The 24,967-nt window shown below is 48.4% G+C and overlaps 1 protein-coding gene across 6 annotated transcripts in view; it reads right to left on the bottom strand.

Moving 5' to 3' along the window:
• The window catches only part of IQSEC2 (IQ motif and Sec7 domain ArfGEF 2), a 169,595-nt gene that overhangs the window by 91,187 nt on the left and 53,441 nt on the right, over positions 1–24,967 (bottom strand). Inside the window, exon 1 of one of the 6 annotated variants that reach the window (XM_060269215.1) lies at positions 10,889–11,229. The exons of the other annotated variants lie outside the window; for them this stretch is intronic. Coding sequence (XP_060125198.1) covers positions 10,889–10,947 — 59 coding nt within the window. The 5' untranslated portion in view covers positions 10,948–11,229. Of the gene's footprint in view, positions 1–10,888; positions 11,230–24,967 lie in introns of those variants that run through there. 6 annotated transcript variants of the gene reach the window in all.

Raw genomic sequence — 24,967 nt, 5'->3', positions numbered from 1 at the left:
GACTGAGGCCGTTTAGGGGTTTAAAGGTCAGCACAACACTTTGAATTGTGCTTGGAAACGTACTGGGAGCCAATGTAGGTCTTTCAGACTAGTGTTATGTGGTCTCGGCGGTCACTCCCAGTCACCAGTCTAGCTGCCGCATTCTGGATTAGTTGTAGTTTCCAGGCCACCTTCAAAGGTAGCCCCACATAGAGCGCATTGCAGTAGTCCAAGCGAGAGATAACTAGAGCATGCACCACTCTGGAGAGACAGTCAGCGGGCAGGTAGGGACTCAGCCTGCGTACCAGATGGAGCTGGTAGACAGCTGCCCTGGACACAGAATTGACCTGCGCCTCCATGGACAGCTGTGAGTCCAAAATGGCTCCCAGGCTGCGCACCTGGTCCTTCAGGGGCACAGTGACCCCATTCAGGACCAGGGAGTCCTCCACACCTGCCTGTCTTCTGTCCACCCAAAACAGTACTTCTGTCTTGTCAGGATTCAACCTCAATCTGTTAGCCGCCATCCATCCTCCAACCACCTCCAGGCACTCACACAGGTCGTTCACCGCCTTCACTGGTTCCAATTTAAAAGAGATGTAGAGCTCTCATTAAAGTCTGTGGTGCGCCACAAACTCTGCAGGTCTGGCCGATATATGCAGAGTCCGTCACAACCACTCGTTAGACAGAAAGCTGTCTGTTTCTATTCCTCCATTAATTTTGCTTGCCCAGCTATTGTATAATTAACAGTTGTATGATAAGCAGAAATTCAGCAAGTGAAGAAAGCTGGATCTCTCCTTTGTCACATGGCTGTTAAGAGCACAGGCTGTGTGTGTAAAGAGCAGGACATGGGTCTTCTTCACCATTAAAGTTACGTGGAAAAGGCAGCTTTCCTATCAGAGAAGAGGCGACCCTTGTACCCATCACAGTTGTGTAGGAAAGGCAATTTCAGCCCCTGCTGAAATCCTGTCTTCTAAAGAACTGTGATAGTTGTAGGAGCCCTGTCCGACCCAGGTGGCGCTGTGGGTTAAACCACCAAGCCTAGGGCTTGCTGATCAGAAGGTCGGCGGTTCGAATCCCTGTGACGGGGTGAGCTCCCTTTGCTCGGTCCCAGCTCCTGCCAACCTAGCAGTTCGAAAGCACGTCAAAATGCAAGTAGATAAATAGGAACCGTTACAGCGGGAAGGTAAACGGTGTTTCCATGTGCTGCTCTGGTTTGCCAGAAGCAGCTTTGTCATGCTGGCCACATGACCTGGAAGCTGTACGCAGGCTCCCTCGGCCAATAATGCGAGATGAGCACGCAACCCCAGAGTCGGTCATGACTGGACCTAATGGTCAGGGTCCTTTACCTTTTATGGCTATTTGCTACAGAGGGATTGTTATGAATGTAGGAAGTAGACTGCACATGCATACACAAAATGTCATAATGCTGTCAATTTCTTTTCTGGCAGGGAACCTCTGCTTTTCACAGCAGTCTAGCAGGTAGGCACTAAGTAGGTGAAACATTCCCCCATCTTCCCAGCTCCCTACTTATCTCTTTGTGGTTGCAGTCTCAACTCCAGGATTTAGCAGGTGACATTTCTCATGGCATGGCACAGAGATCAACATTCCCACCTGCCATGCTAATTGCTGCAGATCAAGCCATGGTTAAAGGTACAGCAAGAAGGGGGACAGTTCAAAAGCTGGCCTTCTCTTCTTATCTCCATACAAGGAAAAGCTACATCTACTTAATGTCTGTAGATCAAACTGCTGTTGAAGATCAGCAAAAGAAAAAAAGACAGACAGAGAGACAGCAGCTCTGGGCAGGCTTGCTGAAACTCCTCAATACACTTGCTAAGGACCCTTTCATTTTATGATCACTCATTTGCACATTCAGTCTTGCTCACACAGCTTCTGTCTGACATACTTGCTCTAGTCTAGGCTCTTGCAAGCCAGTGGCGTGCGAACACTTGCATGCATCCACACACACAGTCTCTGCATGAGCTTAAGTCCCCTTGTCAAAACTAGCCCCAGAGCACAAAATGGGCCCACACCTCCAGTTTCTTTATCTCCATGGCATAAACAGAGATGAGAGTGTCCTTATTTTGTAACCTTAGGCTGCAGTGTGGTGTGAGGGAGAAGGGAGTTTGAGTTAAAATGTTAACGGGGATCAGCAGGGTCTAGGGTGGAGTGAGCTGCGGCATGGGTTAAGGCAGTGTTTCTCAAACTTGGGTCGTCAGCTGTTGTTGAACTACAACTTCTACCATCCCTGACCACTGGTCCTGCTTGCTAGGGATGATGGGAGTTGTAGTCCAACAACAGCTGGGAACCCAAGTTTGAGAAACACAGGTAAGGCAAATGCAAAGGAATGTTGCAAGCATGGAGGAAATGAAATCCAGTATTTCCTTTTATGGGGACAAAAGCCCCACAGGCTCACAAGGCCAACACCAGTGGTCTTGTTGGGCGCCTGCTAACTCCCTGTGGGCCTACGGCCAACCTCCAGAGCCCCCTCTGCAGAAGAGAGGAACTACCAAAGGAATCTCACCCAAGGACCTGCCAAACCCTTCACCACAGCTGAAGTAACTATCTACAGGTGAGAGCAGTACTCCCAGAATCTTGGCTCTTTTCCCACTTGGTGACCAGAATATTCTGCTATTGCTGGGGGAAGACCCCAGAAATCCAGCCCATTCCCCCCTGGTGTTAAGAACAAAGGAAGCTGCCTTGCACTGAGCAACAGCATTGGCCCATCAAGCTTAGGATTGTCTAAAGTGGCCAGGAGTGACCCTTCAGGGGGTTGGCTTTTCCAGCCCTACCTGGAGATGCCAGGGTCTGCCTAGGGAGCTACAGGCAACCCAACCCTCAGGTCTGTCATGGGAACCAGGAAGTCTAGGAGATGCTGGATTTTGTGGATAAGCGTAGCATGTTGAGACATGGGAATGGCTTGGAGTGAGCAAGTTGCGGGTTGTGGGTGTGAGTGGCTTACCTGCAGCCTGTGTGCCTGGCAGGGGAAGCTAGCTGCGAGTGGAGAAGCGACTGAGCAGAACAGCAGTACTGGTGCAGAGTGGGACACGTGGACGACCTATAGAAGGCAGCAGAGAGACGGAGCAACAGAGAGAGAGAGAGAGAGAGAGAGAGAGAGAGAGAGAGAGAGAGAGAGAGAGAGGAAGGGAGATGTGTGGACACAGATGGAAGGGATGTGCCAGAAGGAGTGGGTGGATGGATGGGCAGAGAGAGGGGAAGGAAGAGAAGAAAAAACACAAAGTCAAGAAAAAGAAGGACAGCACTGAACAAACAGAAAAAAACATAGCAACACCCCCTGGCCAAACGAAGAGACTCAGCCACACACTGGGCCATGGAAAGAAGGGGGGAGGGGGTAAGAGAAAGAGAAAAAGCAGCAGTTCCCTGGGGACAAGGAGTAGAGGCCACAGGAGCTACAGGAGCAGGAAGAGATAGGCAGCAGAACACTTGGCGGGTCACAGAATTGAGGGCCGCCTGGCATGAAGGAGCAAGAAAGCACTTGGGTGGGGAGGTATTCAGGGACCAAGGACACAAAAGCTACAGTAGGTGAAACAGAAAAAGCAGGGAACTAGCCTAGAGAGAGCCAAGAATGCTGACAACGAGCTGAGGTACTCGTTCCTCAGGAGGAGTGGAGCAGAGGGATCCTGGTCAGAAGTGCAGGGCACCAGGGCTGAGGGTGAAATACTTTAAATCAGCTGTGAACACACATGGAGTGATGTTTCGAAGGGGTCCTTCACCCTCCAGGAAAACTGATGCGCAGGTCTTTGGTTGACTACAGCTGCAAGTGCAACTTGGCATGGAACTCTCTTGGCGGCCTTGGGGGTCTCTGTCAATCCCACGCCCCTCTGAGCCAGCAGCCAGCCCCTTCCTCTGAGATGACAGCTGCAGGAGGGGAAGCTTCTGGGGCAAAAGTAAGTCTCACTTGAAAGACTCCGAAGGTGGGCACTTGGAGGTGTACCTGATGGGAGGGAGGGAAGACTGGAGAGTATGTACAGGTTGGTAAGCATGCACACTGAACTGCCTGGGTCACATAAGGTCAGAAGGAAGGATCTGCTAGGGAAGCTGCACAGGAGGAGCAGGCTGCAGAGTTCAGACCCAGAGGGATCAGGATGAAAGCAGCAAGTTTCTGCCTATCCCAACCACCCAACCCTTTGCGAGTCCACATTTCTTCCTATAACCCCTCCCCCTCCCCTGAAAAGCCCTGTTGTTTTCTCATCAAAACATGAAGGAGGCAACCAACTTGGAGAAAGGGGTGGAGATTAACACCCCCACCCCATATGAGGAAGCAGATAAAGGAGAACCGTTGGAAGGGAAGGGAAGCTGCCCCAGAGCTCAAGGCGGGTCCATTTTAACATTTTAACATGTTTTGTGCTGTTTCATCCTAAGCAAGACTTTGCCTCGTATCCTGTTTTCAGCCCCAGATTTCAGTCCTGGAATATCTGCTTAATTGTCTAAAAGCCGCTTCCTGGGCTCTCTACTGCATTCCAATGCAACCCCTCCCCTCCAAAACTTGGGATTCCAGAGTGGGTATGATTAAGCATGTAAAAGGGTGGGTGATCAGGATAGCTTTGATTCTCAGTGGCTCCCACTAAAGTCCCCAGATACAAAATAAAAGGGTATTGTTATGTACTGAGCTGAATCCTAGAACAATAGGATTCAGAATCAGCGGGAGCTACCCAATCCAACTCCAGGTGGAAGTGAATCCGCAACCTGATTGGCCTGCTGGAGCAGCCAATCAGGCGGCTGGCAGAAGTGAATCTGCTACCTGATTGGCCTGTAGGAGCAGCCAATCAGGCTGCAGGCAGAAGTCAATCCACAATATAATTGGCCCACAGGTGTAGCCCTGAAGTAGCCAATCACGCAAGGCCCATTGTGTAAATAATGTATATAAGCAGATGGTTTTGGGAAAAGAGCCATTCGTCTTCTCTTCTCCTCCTTGATGACTATGAGCTGAATAAAGAGCATGAAATTCACTCTCGACTCCGAGTATATTTCACTGGCGACGAGGATGGGATCCCGCTGAGCTGACCGCCACCACGCACTGCACCGCAGCACCGCCACCTGCTGCACCGCTGCATCGCACCGTGCATCCAGGCTTCAGCTCCAGGACCCAAGGAACCCAGAATGGCAACCGACAGCAGCTTCTCGCCATTCAAACCAGCATCAGGAGACTGGGAAGGGTACGCCGCCCGTTTCAACTTCCTCCTGCAAGCGAAAGAAGTCACCAACGATGCCATGAAGAGGGCGACATTCTTCAGCGTCTGTGGAGAGGAGACGTTTGAAATCGCCCGGGCTCTCCTTGCACCTAGAGATGTCGCTACCGTCTCTTACAAAACAATAATGGAACGGCTGAAGGAGCACTTTTCACCACAGCCCTCGGTGGTAGCTTGCCGAAATGCCTTCTACGCAAAGCGGCAAGCCCCAGGGGAAACCATAACTGGGTTTGTGACCTCCCTCCGCCAAGCCGCCCGGTTATGCAACTTCTCAGAGTTGGAGAACATGCTTCGTGACCGCCTCGTCGGTGGCCTGAGGGACGAGATGTTGCAACGACGCCTCTACGCAAAAAAAGACCTCACGTTCCAGATTGCTCTGGAGGAAGCCCTGGCAACCGAAGCCGCCGAGAGGTCAACGCAAGAGGCACGACCGGCCCCGCCATCCCAACCGAGGGTCTACCACGAAGACCTCACCGACGAATCCGAATCTGACAGGGAGGAAGTACACCGAGTACAGCGGCGCACTCAAGCAGCACACACACCACAGCAGCCTCGACGAGAAGGAGGGAACTGTGCAAGCTGCGGGGAGAACCACGAGAGGAGGACCTGTCGTTTCCGCAACGCAGAGTGCAGGCAGTGCAGAAAATTGGGACACATCGCCCGGGTGTGTCGGGCTCGACTCACCCGTCGACAAGCATCAGATGACCGACCCAGGAGCCCCAGGTCACACGGCACCATGCACCAAGGCAACTCGACGGAGATCACGGACTACCAGGTATTCCAGTTGCCCCATCCCAGCACAGAGAAAATTTATATAGAGGTACAGATAGAGGGAGCCCCATGCCGCATGGAGCTGGACACGGGTTCAACTCTATCCATAATCTCGGCCCGAACATTAAGGGAACTGTGCCCTAATGGGGGTCCCAAACTAAGGCCGGCCCCATTCACCCTCCGGGACTTCCAGAAACGTAAGGTCCCTACAATGGGGGTGGGGACCTTCAGGGTGCAATATCGAGGGCGAAAGCAACAATTGGACTTGCTGGTAGTTAAGGGCCCCTACGTTAGCTTACTGGGACTGGCATGGTTTGGACCTCTGGGGCTAGCCGTTACCGGGGTGAACCGCACTAGCTTACAAGTGGACGTGGACGCCATATGCAAAGAGTTTCCAGGGGTTTTCGATGGGGCATTGGGACGATATACAGGACCCCCCATTGCCCTACAGCTAGACCCCGCTGTACGACCCATCAGGCACAAGGCCCGCCGGGTCCCGTTCGCCCTGAAACCCCGCATAGACGAGGAATTGGACCGGCTCGTGGAGCAAGGAGTGCTGGAGCCGGTGCCCAACGCCCCCTGGGAAACTCCAATTGTCACACCCGTCAAGCCTAACGGTTCGGTCCGCATCTGTGCAGACTACAAATGCACCATAAACAAGGCTCTCACGGCCCATGCATACCCAGTGCCAGTGGTCAGCCATGTCCTCGCCACCCTGGCTGGGTCAAAAATCTTTGGCAAACTGGACTTGGCCCAAGCGTATCAACAGTTGCCTGTGGACGAAGCCACAGCAGAGGCTCAGACGATTGTGACGCACAGAGGGGCATTCAGAGTAAAGCGGCTGCAATTTGGCGTTAGCGTGGCACCAGGCATATTCCAGAATCTAATGGACTCTCTCCTTAAAGGGATTCCTGGCGTCACCCCCTTCTTCGATGATGTACTGATCGCCGGGCCCACACCAGAGGAATTTGAGGACCGCCTCCGCTCCGTCCTGCACCGTTTCCAGACGGCGGGCCTCAAGGTGAAGCGGGAAAAGTGTTTACTGGGAGTGCCGCAGGTGGACTTTCTGGGATTTAAGGTGGATGCAGAAGGGGTCCATCCAACCGGTGACAAGGTACGGGCCATTTGTGAGGCCCCAGCGCCCAAGAGCAAGCCCGAACTTCAGTCATTCTTGGGACTATTGAACTTTTACCATGCCTTCCTTCCCCATAAGGCAGCGGTAGCGGAGCCCCTACACAGACTCCTAGATAAAAGGGCCCCTTGGGTGTGGGGCCAGCGACAAAGGGCCGCATTCCAGGCAGTCAAGGACTTGCTCGTCTCGAACTCGGTCTTGGCACACTTCGACGAGAGGCTGCCAGTGGTGCTGGCATGCGACGCCTCTCCCTATGGCATCGGCGCTGTCCTGGGACACCAACTCCCGGATGGAAGAGAGGTGCCGGTGGCATACTTCTCCCAGACGCTTGCTGCAGCCGAACGAAACTACTCACAGATTGACAAGGAGGGTCTGGCAATCGTGAAGGGCGTAAAAAAATTCCATGATTTCTTGTACGGGCGGCCCTTTACCATAGTGACTGACCACAAGCCGTTGCTTGGCCTGTTTGCCCCCGAGAAGCAGACCCCCCAAGTGTTGTCTCCACGTGTCCTCAGGTGGTCAATTTTCCTTGCCGGCTACCAGTATGCACTAATCCACCGCCCTGGGAAGGCGATGGGCCACGCAGACGCACTCAGCAGGCTACCACTACCAGAAACAGGCCCCGACCCAGCGCCTGCGCAAGAGGTTATGACCCTGGAGCTGCTTCCCGACCGACCCATTCAGGCACAAGAAGTTGCGCACCATTCCACAAAAGATAGGGTCATCTCCCGGGTCCTGGACTGGGTGTGGCGAGGATGGCCCAGCAGCAGCCCCGGGCCAGAATTCGCTGGCTACACAAACCGCAAACATGAACTGTCGGCCCACAAGGGGTGCCTGTTATGGGGAAGCAGGGTCGTTGTTCCCCAGCCCCTCCGCAAAAGGGTCCTCACAGCCCTACACGAGACACACCCAGGGGTAGTGAGGATGAAGGCCCTTGCCAGGAGTTATGTGTGGTGGCCGGGGATTGACAGAGAGATAGAGGCCTGGGTCCAACACTGCCAGACCTGCCAAGAATCCCGCCCGGATCCCCCAAGGGCCCCAGTCCAGCCCTGGGAGTCCGCCCGACATCCATGGTCACGCTTGCACGTGGACTTCGCTGGCCCCTTCCAGGGAAAAACATTCTTCATAGTGGTGGATTCCTACACCAAATGGCTGGAGGTCGCACTGGTACCGTCCACTTCTACGGCGGCAGCCATCCGGGTACTACGTAAGCTGTTTGCAACCCACGGGCTCCCTGACACCCTCGTCTCGGACAATGGAACCGCATTCACGTCAGAGGAGTTCCAGACCTTCACAGCGCAGAACGCCATCCGCCACATCCGCCCAGCACCATTCCACCCTGCCACCAATGGCCAAGCGGAGCGCATGGTGCGGACCACCAAGGACAGCCTCCGCCGCATAACACAAGGGGACTGGGAATACCGCCTTGCCGCATTTCTTCTAGCACAGCACAGCACCCCAAGCACAACGACGGGCCGGAGCCCAGCTGAACTACTCATGGGCCGGCGCCTTGCAACTAGACTGGACCGACTTCACCCCGACAGAGCTCAGGATGAGGTAGTGGAGGGGAAAGGCAGGAACCCCCGGACATTTGTGGCCCAGGACCCAGTGTATGCAAAGAATTTTGGGGCAGGCCCAGCATGGGTACCCGCCACAGTCACCAAGGTGACCGGTCCCGTGTCGTACGAGGTACTAACGGAAGGGGGCCAATGTTGGCGCCGCCACTGCGACCAGCTACGGCGACGATTCCCAGGAGGAACCCGGGAGGAGAGCGGGACAGAGGGGTCCCAAGGGGACAGCAGGGCAGTGAGGCCTGTAGAGCGAGAGGGGTGGGCAGGGGAAGCAGAAGCAGTAGGCACAGAGGGGCGCCCCGAGGCTGGAAGGACACCGGAACCAGAGTCACAACCTAGTGGTTCAGTGGCGCCAGACCAGACAGCCCCGGCACAGCCAGCAGCCTCGGAACACGAGCCAGAACCAGAACCCCTGACCAAGGAACACCCCAGGCCACAACGCACACGGAGGCGGCCAGCAGACCTTGGGGACTACGAATGCAACTTCCCGGGCAGGACTGGAACTTAGAGGGGAGGGGTGTTATGTACTGAGCTGAATCCTAGAACAATAGGATTCAGAATCAGCGGGAGCTACCCAATCCAACTCCAGGTGGAAGTGAATCCGCAACCTGATTGGCCTGCTGGAGCAGCCAATCAGGCGGCTGGCAGAAGTGAATCTGCTACCTGATTGGCCTGTAGGAGCAGCCAATCAGGCTGCAGGCAGAAGTCAATCCACAATATAATTGGCCCACAGGTGTAGCCCTGAAGTAGCCAATCACGCAAGGCCCATTGTGTAAATAATGTATATAAGCAGATGGTTTTGGGAAAAGAGCCATTCGTCTTCTCTTCTCCTCCTTGATGACTATGAGCTGAATAAAGAGCATGAAATTCACTCTCGACTCCGAGTATATTTCAGGTATGCAACTGGCAACGGCCGTGAGCAGAAGGCACAGCTACCCCTTTCCCCAACACACCTTTACTTTCTCACAGATAAGAAACGGCTGCTCTTGGGGCCTATAGGAAATGCTGCCACAGGATGCAAAAGTTACTCCACCCTGATCCTGGAAGGAAGACGCAGTCCAACTTCCACGCCTCCCTCTTTGGAGCAGGCAGGCTTTGACCCTCCTATTGAGACATCTAAATGAGTGGCTTGCCAAGGCAAAATTGTAGTCAAACAAACACCAGCAGCCCATGCTATGCCACTGCTCCTGCTGCTTGCAAACAAAAACTCGAAAGGATGGCTCTTCAGTTCTTTGTCCCCAGCTGCTGCTGCTGCACAAAACCAGTGCCTGCTCCTGCTCAAATCCTGCTCAAGTCACTTTCTTTCCCAACCAGTCTTCTCTTTTTTTCCCTTTCTACCACTACGGTACTTCCTCCACAGGCACAGAGTTAAGAACACCCGGGACAAACAACATAAATAAGTTTCGCTTCCTGTGTACATATTTTGCTGCACATTATAAAACAATGAAGAACTCAAGTGAGGGAATGAGAAGGATGGGGAAATAGGTGGTGGGGTAGTGCTGTACATGGCTCTCAACAGGAATTCAAAAATTCTGTGCTTGAGACCTTAAAAAAAAAGCCTTGCCATGGGACACTTGAATCAGCCATGAATAAGAAAGAGAGAGGGGTTGCAATTCCAGCAGGCCATGCCAACACCCCCCATCTTGATGAAAACTTAGCACACAGCCCCAGAAGAGAAAGTCGTCCCTTAGCAGAATTCCCTGCAAGAGGGCTGCCTGCAATAGGTGTGATCCTCCCCAGCTAACTGCCTTGAGACAGAGGTTTAGAAGTTGATTAATAAAGTAATTGCATCATCATCATTATTATTCCTGCCTTGCTTTCCTGTTTTCTGTTTGGGGTTTGAAAGAGTTCCATGGGTCCGCCCTTTCCCCGCTCCCAGGTTCTCCATTGCGGTGGCAGCGGGGTGGGGGTGGGGGAATGGTTCATTCATGGGGGTAAGAAGCGCCACGACTCCTGGCCTAGAGATAAGGAAATGTACCAAGCCACCACATCACGCATGCTTGGGAGCTGTCCCCTGCCAGCCCCCCGGAAAGTGACAGGCCCCCAAGCAGCCTCGCCCTTCTTCTGCCTCCCCGCCCCGCTCCTTTCTCTTGGCAGTCACGTCCCCATTTTGCAGGTATTCCGTGGCAGAATCCCAAACCCAGGCGCCTTCTCCACGCCCCTTGGCCCCACGAGCCCCGCGGCACTTCCACCTGGAGGGGCAGCCGCCCCACGAGAGCTCCACTCACAGATCGCGCTCCATCTCCGCCTCTTTCTCTCCTCTTCCTGCAAACTTCTCTCCTTCCATGCGCAACACACCCACTTATTCCAGCAGGTGGGGGCGGTGAACCCCCCCCGGCTTGAAGCAAGGCGTCGCTCTTCCTTTTCTCCCCCTCCGTCAGCTGATCGCATTCAACGGAAATCCAGGGCTGGGCATGGGGGAGGGTGAAGGGAGAGCATTGGAGTTAACATGTTAAATGCTGGTTTTTTGCTCGCAAGATCTTTGAGAGCTGATGTTGAGCTGGTGAAGGCGGAGGGGGGGCCGTTGATGAGAGTGGGAAGAGATGCAAAGATCCAGACGGCGGTGCCCTCTCTGAAAGAACTATTCAGTCTCATTAGACCATTTTAGAAAGTCATTTTCAGCCTATATCAAATTTGTTTTAGATGAACAGACATATTAAAAGAGCAAAGTACATAAAATAATACAAGAAGTGGAGTGCTTGACCCAGCAGCAAATCGCTACAATTTAGCAAAACAGCAGGAGAAACCAAACAAGAATGAAAGGACTTAGATTACAGTACCTGCTATTTCCCTGCCCCCATTGCAATGGGCATAGGAGCCAACTCCTAGGGGCCAAGGGGTGTTTGCCCCCCCCTACAATATTTGAGGGGGCTGTGCCCTCCCAAAGTTGATGACCGCATCATGTGATCAGTTAGGCAGGGCTGGGCTTACCTGCCCCCTCCAAATATTTTGTTCAAGTTGGCACCCTGGCAATGGGTGTTAATGAATGCAGCCATAGCCCATCAAACAGTCCAAACATTCCTGTACATTCCCAGCTTACAGTGATTCATACGGTGGCCATCTATATACATATATAAAAATGTAGAGAGTCCATGTTTGTTGAGCCACGGCATTCTCCCAAACCGCTTGCCCAATCACCGTCAAACTTGGCCACAACGTCACATGGGTATACGCGGGTGTTTCCACGCACATGTCACACCAGGAAAACCAGATAAAACCCACTAAACTCAGAGGGCCGGGGAAGCTGTGAAATTCAAGAGAGATTCCGCAACAGTGTCCTCTAGCGACGCCTACACTGGTAACACACCTAGAAAACATTCACTCCCCACTGTACCTCGGCTCAACTACTGTATACAGACTAGGCGGCTTTCAAGACTAAGCCAAATGGAGCAGGTGGGGGCTTACCTGGGTGGGGGTGGGGCGGGGGGAAGGCATAGCTGCCAAGTTATCCCTTTTTTACAGGGATTTTCCCTTATGCTGAATAGGCTTCCTCGAGAGAAAAGCGAAAACTTGGCAGCTATGGGGGAAGGGGGCCGAATAAGTCATGGGTCAGGACAAGGTGGCCCCGATCACAGGGATGAGCTGGAGGTGGGGGGAAGAGGGGGCAGGATAGGTAATGGGTCGGAACAGGGGGGGGGCTCACAGGGATACACCTGTTTAAACATAACACGTGTAAAACAGGGGGACTCTGAGGGTCGGGGGGGTATGAAGGGGGACTCCGAGCCTCCGTTTAACAGACTAAGGCACAGCAACGCGTGCCAGGGCCAGAAATGCCCCCAAATACATCAACTGACACATGCCACTTGTTTGTCAGTTTCTCTCTATCACTGTTTGAACTTGCTCAGAAAACCTATCCACAACCTGTGGTGGGAAGGGAACCAAGAAAGGCACAGAAATAAGAACTCACCACTATCAACACAAAAATCTGGCTTGCTTGATCCACAGAAATAAACAAGAGAACTTTTTGCAGTATGCAGATGCGCAAATTTAGTGTGCAAATTTAGTGACTAGATTTAGTGACTGTTAAAGGTACAGGAGCAGAGGCAGGTTGAAAAGCTGGTAACCCTACCCCTCATCAGTTAAAACTTATTCCTATTCCAGAAAGATTGGGGGGGGGAGTAGTATAGGCCAGTGGTGTAGTGGAATCAGAATGGGGGACAGAGTGCAGCTCCATGACTTTTAAGAGTAGGAAGATGATCTGTCTGAGCACCAAAGTATCAAACCCTTCTTTTCTGGAAAGTGAATGAGGTGATAAGGAGGCTTTCAAGTGTGTTTGTTTTTTATTTAACAGATGAGAATAGAGGAAGTCAAAGAATGAGGGAGGAAATCTAGCAGAGGCCAATGCTACTTTCATTTCCTTTCGTAATTAAAAGCTAAAGATTGCATTTCAGCTGGCTGAAGAATTTTTCCTAATGCCCAAAATGTTTTACAAGCTAAACCTCAGCTGCCTGCTCTCTGTGCCTCTTCTTGGAGGCATGGCTATGAGGGCTGTCATATTGAGTTCCTCCACTTAATAATTTACCATCCTAGCTCTCATCCTAGCTCTCCACTATTATCCAATCTAGATAAACTTAAGAACAGGATTCGCCTTTGCTAGATTCTTTGCAAGTATCGACAACACCAATTGCTTAGTGCACATGGCATAACTAATGACAAGTAACATACTCCTCCCCCCCCCCGCCCATGTGATCTGAGAGTTATATCATTCCCTCCCGCTTAACTGTTATTTTTACCTGATACATCTACTCTGTTGTTTTGTTTACAAGGACCAAAGTCGTAAATAGGCAGATCTATGTACTGTACTGTATGCGCATGCACACATACACAGTATCCAACCATCCCACCCACTCAGGAATAAGATTTCCCAATCCTATCCATTGTAAGAGGCGGAGGTTTTGCCTTACTAGCTTGTATCATGCCACTCATAGTAAAATATGGGGGTCTATTTTGGTCAGCTGGAAAAATCCCAATTACATCTCAAAATGTTTGAATGTACACCACTTATTCAGTTCCAAATATTTTAACAGTGGTTCTCCAAGGGTGTGGCGCATCATATATATTTTTCCCAATAAACTTTATTAAGATTCGAATTAAAACATACATCAAATTTAAATCATACTAAATAAATATAACACAATACTGTTAATATATACAACTTTCCACTATAAATTCCAAATCACATATCACGTATAGCATATCAATCTCTTCAATTTGTGACTTCCCCTTGTCTGTACCTCGGTTACCTCAGTTTCTTTCTAGATACTGCTTCCCTTTACATGCTATGTCCACCTTTCTTTTCCTCATCATATTATTCTGGCAGGAGCAGATGGTAAGTGTGGTGGGAAGATTCAAGGACAATCAATATTATATTTTGGGAATGATTCATGTTCTTATGTAGCTGCATTGTTAACACTTTCTGGATGTCCCATGATCATACAGTCATACCTTGGTTTGCGACCGCAATCCATTCCGCGGAGCTGGCCGCTCCCCAAATCGGTCGCTCCCCGATGCATACTTCTGTGCATGCACGAAGCGTCAATAGAGTGCTTCTGCACACGCACATGTTCAGATCGCTTCTGCGCATCCGAGCACCACGGAACCCGGATGTAAACACTTCCGGGTCCACAGCGGTCGGAAACCGAAGCGGTCGCAAACGGAGGCGGTCGCAAACCGAGGTATGACAGTATTATAAAATAGTATTATAAAATAAAAAAACACTGCTAGTTGTTGTTTCTTTATGTTTTCCAATGTACTTCTTGTCAATAAAAAATCAGTGTGGCACAAACAATTTTTTAATCTGGCCCAGAGAAAAAAAGTTTGAGAACTACTGATCTAGGGCATGCAATTAGAAAGTATGTGTATTTGTTCTATGTACAGTTAAACCTCGCGACCGCCACGGACCTGGAAGTGTTTACATCCGGGTTCCGCAGCGATGGATGTGCAGATGAGATCTGCACAGCACGCGCGTGTGCAGAAGCGCTCTATTGGCGATTCGCGCACACGCAAAAATGTGCCCTCAGGGAACAACCACTTCGGCGAGCGACTGCCTCCGTGGAACGGATTGCAGTCGCAAACCAAGGTACCACTGTACATGTACAAACAGGGCCGCCTCTACAGCCAGGCTGGGTCCACCCACCAGGGGGGTCGCCACGCAGCTGCGCCTGCCCGCCCGCACTGAGCCCGGCCGCCCGTCACGCTGGAAAACGGGGCAGCGGGGGTCAGCGGAGGGGTCCGTTGCACCACGGCACCAAAGGTGCTTAAGACGGCCCTGTGTACAAAGCTGCTTCCTGGCTCATAGGGAAGAATTTGTGTCTTGATTACTATCACTTTCAATCTCTTTTGTCAGGGTATTACAGACTACAGAGCAATGACAGCTCACTTGGCATTTTCATACCATGAATTCACTGAGCACAACTTGAACATACCTGGTGGGTTTTTTGCCTCTACGTTGGAGGTTAGGGGATGGAAGGAGGATGTTTGAGAAATTCTGTCTACATGAATTCCAATACAAACTAATCTGATCTGCATGTCCCAAATAAATGCACAGATCAGGACATATCATATTGGTTTGAATATAAGCCGCACCTGCAAAATTCAAGGTGGGAGGAAGAAAAAAGGACAATACCCGAATATAAGCCGCTCCCTTAAAATTGGGTTACAGGCTGAAAATCACTGAGGTTGGTAGAATTGTAACTCTGAGCCAATTTAAGCCTTTGATCTTGCAAGCCTGCAAAAGTTACCGTACAAATACAATTGCTAAAATCACAAATTTCTATTCAATTGTTACAATTCCACAGGCACTCACACCCATAAATGGCAAATGAACAGTCTCAAGTTCGTAATTCGGCAAAAACTTTTTTTGTTCCGTTTTACCATATGTCTGTTTCAGCAGCAATATCATAAAATCCAATTTTTGTAAGGTAGCGAATTTAAGCTGTACTTTACTTTTTCACAGTTGGAATTTGGGGGAAAAGTGAGGCTTATATTCAAGCCAATACGCTAGTCTTCTGACCTAGTTCACAGTTCAAAAACATATACAAATATGTATTTAAAAAACTGAGTGAAATGCTACAAACCACATATATTATTTTCCTAGGAATGGAAGAAAGATATAGAGCAGTCTTTGTCAATCCAGTGCCCTCCCATTGTTTGTTTGACTACAATTCCTACCAGCACAGAAACACCCCATGATGGTGTGTTGGCTAGAGCTGATGGAAATTGTAGTCCAACAACATCTTGGAGAGCACCAGATTGGCGAGGGCGGCTGTAGAGGTAGTGAGGACCCCTAAGTGTATACCCACTTTGAGAAGGAAGTGGTGTTTTGTCCTTTGCACTGGGAGGCAGGATTCTCGGTCTCCTCGTCTCTGTTTAGGAATGCTCAGTGCCCTTTGATCCCAAAGGGGGGAAAGCAAATGACCACCTTGCTTCATTCAACACAGTGTTCACATCCTTTGAGGGAAATCCTTCGGCTAACAGGAGAATAAGCACTAGAGGGCAGTGTTTACTGCACAGAAACACCCCATCCACTACCAGTAGACTCTTCCAGTTCACATTTCCTTGGCTTCACCTAGGCAGCTGCAGCATTGGGCCACTTCTGCCTTGGAGTTCCTCTAGTTCTAACCCCAGCGGCACTCTGTATACTCTTGAAAGTACTCACTACTTTATCTAACCCAGGGCTGAGCATCAACACTGAGGCAAGTCCCAGGGATAAGCCCTCAGTCCGCTTTAAGTGTGAACTCTGGTCACTCATTCCACAAGGGCTGGCTCTCCTTATGTCAAAGACAGGGAACCTGTGCCCTTCAGATGTCGTGAGACACCAACTCCCACCAACCCCAGGCAGCATGCCCAATTGTCAGGGGTGATGGAGTGCAGCTGAAGGCCATAGTTTCCCCAACCCTGAAATAGGTAAGCCAAGGGCTCAACCAGGCAGAAGCAGAGCCAGACTAAGTATGCAGGTGGGGAGCACATTCATGCAGCTGTTCTGGGAATATAATACTTTGATTCACTTTTCCTCCGCTTCCACAAATGCAAGCAACGATTTTTTTCCAGAGAACAAGTCCTTCTACTTGGCATAGCTACAGTCACAAGACACACACCCCTTGCAAGCATAAAATGGTTGTACTGCCACTGTGGTGGGAGGGGCACATACAAACAGGTGCTTGCCTAAAGCTGCCTTCTTGGTGACAGAATTGCAGAAGTGAGATTTGAACAGGGGACTTTGGGACTTGCACCTCACAGTTTTGGTCATCACATCATCTCTTATTTGTCTCCTGACCTTCTCCTGGCTCAAACCTTGGCTTCTTCCCCATGCACAGGGATTGCATCACATGTATGCTTTATGCAGCACCCAGCATGCCACTGGCACCCATAAATGCCCAGCAAATGCTCAGTAGGAGCAAGGGAAGGTGTTATCTCAATGCTGATTTATTTACAAAGGTAGTCAGACTATAGCAACAAGAGATACTGTACATTTACAGAGCAATGCCAGGCATATTGCTCAGAAGTAAGCCCTGTTGTGTTCAGTGGGGCCTACCACTCTCAAATAAGTGTGTTTAGGGTTAAAGCTTTAAGGCCATTTAGATCAATAGACTGAAGCCTGGCTTATTCAGGGTTGGACTCTTGGTGCTTTCAGACAGGTCTTTACTGTGGGATCAGTGGTCCTCTTGCATACAAGGGTTTTTGTTGTTGCTTTTGTGCACCCACATAATGCTGCTGGCACCAAAATGCCAGCCTGTATTTCTTCCAAGTGTTGCTAACATCCTGTTGCCCTCTGTGTAGCATTCATCTTGGTTTATGTGAACAGAGGCTGCTCTGCAGTTGTCATCACTCCCCCCCCCCCCAGGTAACACCACAGATCAGGACATGCCACCAGCACCAATAGTCCATTCCATTTCCCATGTCTGTCGCATTTAAATACACTTATGCAAAGTATTAAGGTGATACGTTCATTAACATAAGAATGTTAACACAGACACACTATAATTACATTTGCCTCCTGCCCTTCCTAAATTCTAAATTTAGCCTCACAACAATCTCCCAGAGGAGACACATGCTCATTAATACGCCAGAAGCAGGTACAGAAAAGTTATGTGTGCCCTGAAGAGACAGACACACCTCCCTCCTCACTCCATCTGCACCTATCCGAAGATGTAGTTATGTGGATCTGAGGCACTAAAAAAAGAATGCTGTGGACTCTGCAATACCAGATCAGGATTTGCAGTCTTAGTTTTTACAAGATGCCCTACGATTATTGATCTGCTTGAGTGTATCATTATTTTATAAATAGAAGCAGAGTTGTCAGCCCCTAGTCCTGCAGGCTGCTCCCTTTAATAATTGCAGCATCACACAGAGATATTTGTTAGCTGCTTCGTCTTCTTTTACTGCAGCAGTGGGGTGAGAGAATCCACCTCTCCCCGCAATGCAGCTCTTAAAAGCATAGGAGCTCAATTTGGAGCAGCATCTGGCAACCTTAATTATGAGAGTCACGGTAGCAGAGAGCCAGCTGGCACAGCTTCAGTGCCCTAGCAAGACTTTACAATTGGGTTACAGGTTTCAATATGCTGAAGCCAGCAGGAGCCATATGGTCTGGTCGACTGTGTACCACAGGTTTGTCCTCCATTATGTTGGAAATGAGCCCAGACCCTTGGAGTGGCTCTTTTGAGGGACTGAGGCAACATTGGCTCTAAAAGATCCTGAACAACACTAGGGATTGTCACAGAGCCATTGGCTGCAGGAGCATCCAGATGGTTTCAGAGGTGTGTGTGGAGGTTGACAGTAGTCAAGGGCGCAGAGCCAACCCTTCCTCAAGTTGCTAAGACCAGGAAATACATATTTTGAAAGTCTACTAGAAACAGAACACAGTGAAGACTGACCCAAAAAACCAAACACAATTGATGTCACTTGTTTGGCAAGAGTGGCAGGGTTGCCTGCAATGCACAAGCAACTACTGGTATATACAGAAAAGTAAAAAACCAAAAGTGAGCTACTGAAATGAATCCCTGCTCCTCCACCGGCCACAAAAATATAGCCTAATATTTAAACACACACACAAACACAAAACACCTCTTGATCTGCTTTTGGTAATTCTCATGCCTGGAAAAACCTCTATAGGAAGCAAGAAATTTCCAGGGTGCCCTTTCTGCATTTCTCGGTGTCCAGGTGCACCAGAGAATGACAGGATTCCTGAAACTTCTAGACTTGGGTAGGATGGAGGTAACTCCCGCACCACAGATGTACAGTTGGGGAATGTGCATCTTCTGCCACCACCAGCCAAAATTAAAAAGAAAGCTCTGGTGTTTTTTTCAAAAAAGTGTGAAATATTGGTACAAGCATAGGGTGCAGGAGACTGGTTATTTGTTTATTTATTCACTACACTTATTCCCCACCTTTCTCCAAAGTAGTCAGGGTCATGGACAAAGGTCTCTCCCCTCCCGTCTAATTTTCATCTCACAACAACCCTGTGAGACAGGTAAGGCCAAGAGAAAGTGATAAGCTTGAAGTCACCCAGTGAGTGTCATGACTGGAGTAGGTATTTGCAGACCCTAGTCCAACCCTCTACTTTGTTTTCAACCTTTTTGAGTCCATGGCTCCCTTGACCAACCACATTCTTTCTGCAGCACCCTTGTGGGGCTCAGGAGCCCAGTTATGTCACCCCTTGCCTAGAGAGCCAGCAGCCCCTCAACACTTTTTGTGAGAGTCCTCCGGGCAGCTGCAGCTGCTGCCCCCGGTCTCTGAACTTTCCTCCCCCTGCTGCCCAAAGAGAGGTGCCTCCTCACACTGCCCCATAGGGGCCTGGGAAGAGGATGCCGCCAGCCTTAGTGGCCCAATGGAGACTGGCCAAAAGGGAATGTGAGGCCACCACGTTACATTGGGAGGCAGCAGTGTTTCACAATTTAGGTAAAAATGAGGTATAAGCAGAGGGGTTCAGAGAAGGAACAAGAAAGTGGGGCCACCAGAAAGTGAGGTGATGTTGTTTTGTATACTAACATCAAACTCATTCACAAGAACATAAGAAGAGCGCTCCTGGATCAGGCCAATGGCCCATTATAGGCCAGCATCCTGTTCTCAGTGGCCAACCAGATGCCTATGGAAAGCCCACAGGGAGGAACTGAGTGTAACGGTGAGATTCCCAGCAACTGGCATTCAGAGGAAGACTGCTTTCAGCAGTGAGGGTAAAGCACAGCCGTCATGGCTAGTATTCTGAGAGAGTGGATCCTCAGGCAGCTTACAAGGAGGGTGGTATCAGCGAGTGAGGGAACCCAAAAGTTTGTGGAAGTATAAAAAAGTCTTGTGAGGGTGGGGATTCAGACAGGAGAACCCAAAAACTTCTCAGTGAGGACTGAGTATGCTCAGAGGCATGAACGCTGGATGATGGTTGGGTTGGGGGCAGAAAATATGTGTGTGTGTAATGAAGAAGTAAAGACGCACAGATATCTCAGAATTTTATTCCAGAGCAACTCAGGTTGGTCAAACCATCACACAAGTGCTATAAAGCAGGCAAAGAGTACCTCCTCAGCAGTAGCTTGCTTTTATTTTCAGAAAGGTAACCAATTTATACCAGATGCTATTCAAATTTTTCAAGGTTAAGTGTCATCCCAGCTACTTTTTGGGATCCCAATATGGATACAAGCATATAATAGTGATTTAGATAAGATACACTCTCGTTTCTTGAGATGTATCCTGGGCTCCCAAGTTCAATCAAGTATGAGAAGATGTATACAGAACTAGGTATACACACGATGGAATATTGGGTGTCGGCTAGCACTGAAAAATACTGGCTGCATTGCCATTCCCATTGCCAACCCTTGAGTCTGGTTTCTGATTTACTTAAGGACTCTTATAAATCCAAATGGTTCCAACTCTTACATACCAAAATCAGATCTATTGGTAGTGACTTGGAACTCCTGTATAATTCAAGTTAGCAATATATTTATCGTAATATTCAAACCAGATTAAGGGACATTTGAAAAACAAAACATCAAATCAGCTGTAAATAAAATTTGCTCCCCCAGGTTTAATGGTATAAATACAACAGATAACAGGGTCACTTATACAGGCAACACTGTTTAGGGAAGCTTTTAATGTTTAACAGACTATTGTATTTTAATATTTTGTTGGAAGCTGCCCAGAGTGGCTGGGGAAACCCAGCCAGATTTGTGGGGTATAAATAATAATAATAATAATAATAATAATAATAATAATAATAATAATAATAATTATATTATTATTATTATTATTATTTCAAAATAAATAATTCCAGCCCAACACAAGGCCTTTATGTTAGCTTGACTGAACGTTTTCACCTCAGCTTTTGTCAAGGGACCGATATTTAAACATCCCCAGAAACGATAAACATTGCGGATGTTTTTTGAATGTGCTGGATACAGTAGCACAAATTCTTTTCTACTGTCCACTGCACAAACAGCTACACAAACGCATGCTATCCCCTTTTTGGGTAGTCTAACATCAAGGCCCAATGAAAACATCAGGTTCTATCTGTCTGACATTAACCCAGTAGTAACTACATGGGTGGCTGAGTTTTTATCAATAGCTCTCAGAGCTACTATTTAGCCGGAAGAAACTCCAATGAATTCCTCATTACTACATATTTTTACATGGCTGTTTATTTGTATATATATATTTTATATATATATAGATGTTTTATGATGGTCTATATTTGTAATAATAAAGGTTTGGCAAAGTACAGTAAGTGTGGAATGTAATAATTCTGGAAGAGGACATGTCTGACTGGCTGAAATCCTGGATAGCAGATACTTCACACTGCAACATTTTGTTGTAGGTCCCACTTATATAATTTTTACAGCATGGCGCCTTCATAAAAATGGACAGTCATTGCAAGCTGATGGCTGATTTCATCTTCTTTTTTATTTTTTTTATAAAGCTGCAGATGGACACTGGGGCTGGCTGATGGTTTTAGATGCCAGCCTGTCGTTCCCTATTCACTTCTGAGCGCTGGCGGCTCATGATGCAGTCCAGATTCCAGCCTCCTTCTCCCAGGTGAGTGGGCAGGTGGACCTGCAAGTGGACTCTTTGGTGGTCAGATGCCCATCCACAGGAGCAACTCTTCGAATGAAAGCATTTGGAGCTTTTTTAGCTCTAGAGAAAAGGCGCGTAAGAGGCGTCATGAGAGAAGTGTATAAAAATATGCATGGCATAAGAGAAAATGGATAGAGATTTTTCTTCTCTCCCTCACTCATAATACTAGAACTCTTGGATAGCCAAAGAAACTGGATGTTAGAAGAATCAGGACCGACAAAAGGAAGTCCTTCTTCACACAGTGCAAAGTTAAACTATGGAATTCACTTCCACAAGAGGCAGCGATGGCCACCAACCTGGATAGATCTAAAAGGGGGTTAGAAAAATTCATGGATAGAAAGGCTCTCAGTGTTCACTTTCACTAGACATGATAGATACAATCTGTCTCCACAATCAGAGGCAATACACTTCTGAAGACCACTTGCAGGAACTCACAGGAGGGGAGAGGCCCTTGTGCTCAAATCCTGCTTGCAGGCTCACCAGAGGCATCTGGGTGGCCACTGTGAGAATAAGATGCTGGATTACATGAGCCAGCCACTGGCCTGATGCAGTGGCACTATTCTTATGTAAGTCAATGGGCACGTCTGGACAAGTAGGCTAGGAAATATTTCTGTGGGAAATTAACTTTTGCAAGCTTGTTTGCAAGGCTGTCGTAAAATTTAAACCTGCTTTGAATACAGGCACACCCACTATTGCACAAGTAGAATTTTCATTATATAACCAGAATACTCACATCATGGAATCCACAGCTATTTTTGCTCTTGCAGGCAGCCAATTTTAGAACGAACATTGGATAATTAATACTGCTTAAACATAAACATATAGTTTATACTGAGCGTCTCTTAAATAATTTGCTTTATACCGTTTGCTGGTACATATGCTTTCTTTAAAGCACAATATATTGTGCACCATTTATATACCTGTATATGTTACATTCGTGCTTTTAATGATTTTAAATGCTTCCCTTACTGTTCTTTTTTTTAAAAAAAAATTACAGCACATGATAGTCTCAGGGTTGCTTTTTTAAAGCTAACATACTGTCATTAATTAATTTACTTAAATATAATTTGAATACCCAGAGGCAATTGATAGAGAAAGTATACAAGCAAACATATTGGACCAGATCCAATGCTTTTGCCCAGAATCCTGTCCTTGAGGGCTGCTTCACACAAGATTAATTTTCTACATGAAATTTACAGCAAATGTCTTGCATGTACCCCCATATACACACCATCCCTTGTGGAGAAAAATGGGATGCAAGTAAGTTTTTCTCCCTCTCTCAGAATGCTAGAAGTTGGGGCATCCAATAAAGCTGAATGGGGGAAGAATCAGGGCAGACAGAAGAAACTACTCTTTCATACAGTATATAGTTGAACTATGGAATTCATTCCCACAAAACCTAGTGATGGCCACCAATTTGGATTGCTTTAAAGTGGGGATTGGACAAATCAATGAAGGATACCACGATCAATGGTTACTAGCCATGGCACCAAAATGCTGTCTCCGGTAGAAAATGCTTTTGTGTCCTCATAGCCTGCTAGTAGGCTTCCCAAAGAACCTGCTTGGTCACTGTGGGAACAGAATGCTGGACCAGACAGGCCTTTGGCATAGCTGCCAAGTTTTCCCTTTTCTCGCGAGGAAGCCTATTCAGCATAAGGGAAAATCCCTTTAAAAAAGGGATAACTTGGCAGCTATGGCCCTTGGTCAGTTCCAAGAAGGGCTCTCCTGATGGTCACACAAATGTCTGCTTTGCCATGTGTATACTATACAGTATAGGAAGGGTTTGACACTGAACCCTCAGGCCACACACTGCCTTGTTGTCACACATGGGGGGATTTGATGCCCACACAGCTCTTATGCTGCCTTCCCATAGACAGATAAGTGAGGCGCTGGGCTTTGGGAAGGAGGTGCAAGGCTTGGGCCAGGCCCTAGAGCCCTCCCACTTCTTCCCAAAGCAGGGAAAATGCTAACTAGGACCCTGTTAGAGCTCCACACACACACACACACACACACACACCCCTCCTTCCCAAAGCCCAGCACCTTTCATACCCAGTTTTGGGAAGGCAGCACAGGGGCTTGGGGGGTGTGTGTGTGTCAAATGTTGCCAAGAGCAGCCCTTGGGCTGTGTGTCATATGCTATATTCTGATTACATTACAGTATTTGAGTGCTGTCGTTTCTGCAGTGAAAACAGCAACAGCCATGCACAAGAGGCAGATACTGGGGTAATCTTGAGGTTTGCAAAATACAGCTTTTCTTTGTAACAGACACCTAGATCAAAGAAGTAAAGGGAGAACCATGACACCATCTGGATAGGCCCTTTCCTGGTTTACACGAAGGGATGGAACTGAGAGTGGTCCAATGGGGACTGAGCATGCTCAGTTACTACAGAATGCTAACTGTTGGGACAGGGAAAACTGAGAACAGTAGGGGAGCAAACACTTTTCTACAAGCAAGTCCTTGGGTTGGCAAAATGCATAAAAGGGAAGTCCAAGGTTTGCAGAAAGAAAGAAAAATATTTACGAAACTAATTCTAACTAGGGACCCCAAAAGCAGCCCAATGAGGACTAGGTGCACTCAGTAGAGATGGAGTACTGACTGACAAAGGGAAGGGGAAACGGAACCCTGAGCAGCAGCCCCCCACGTGCCAACATTTTGTTAACAGTCCCACTTGTCATGTTTATTGTCCATTTGCCCCAATACACAGATTCTCATGTGCAACAACAGAATAAATGTGTGTGCTGCTGCATCATCCAGAAATCTATTCATTTGCCCAACAGATGATCAGTGTGAGGTTGGGGATGTGTAGAATTTTTGGGGGGGGCAGTCTAAAAAGAAAAGTGAAACACTTGTCATATGGGCAAGAAAAAAGCTACTTCAAAAGTTATGGCACTGTGTACGGTTGGTGACTTCAAAGTCAAGTTCAATTCATCTGGAATTTGCTGATATTTTTCACAACTAGATACTGTTGTTGTTTTTTTGCAGAAAGCAGTTTATTTACTGACTGACTACATTTATTAGTCACTTCTCCACAAATGATTGAAGCAATGTAGAACCACAATAAAATTATGAATTACAAAACAACAATCATCATAATAAAACAATTCAAAGTACCAATTCTATCCCCCGCCCAAGTTAAGAGCAACAACACTCAAACCTTCTCAAGACACACCCCGGGCGGAACAGGTGAGTTTTATCTAACATTCTCAAAGCAAGGAAAGGACTCAATATGAAGCTCTCGAAGGAGAGCATT

The sequence above is a fragment of the Zootoca vivipara genome, chromosome 16 (assembly GCF_963506605.1).
Source record: "Zootoca vivipara chromosome 16, rZooViv1.1, whole genome shotgun sequence".
Taxonomy (NCBI): domain Eukaryota; kingdom Metazoa; phylum Chordata; class Lepidosauria; order Squamata; family Lacertidae; genus Zootoca; species Zootoca vivipara.
This window is presented reverse-complemented; position numbering and strand designations above follow the sequence as displayed.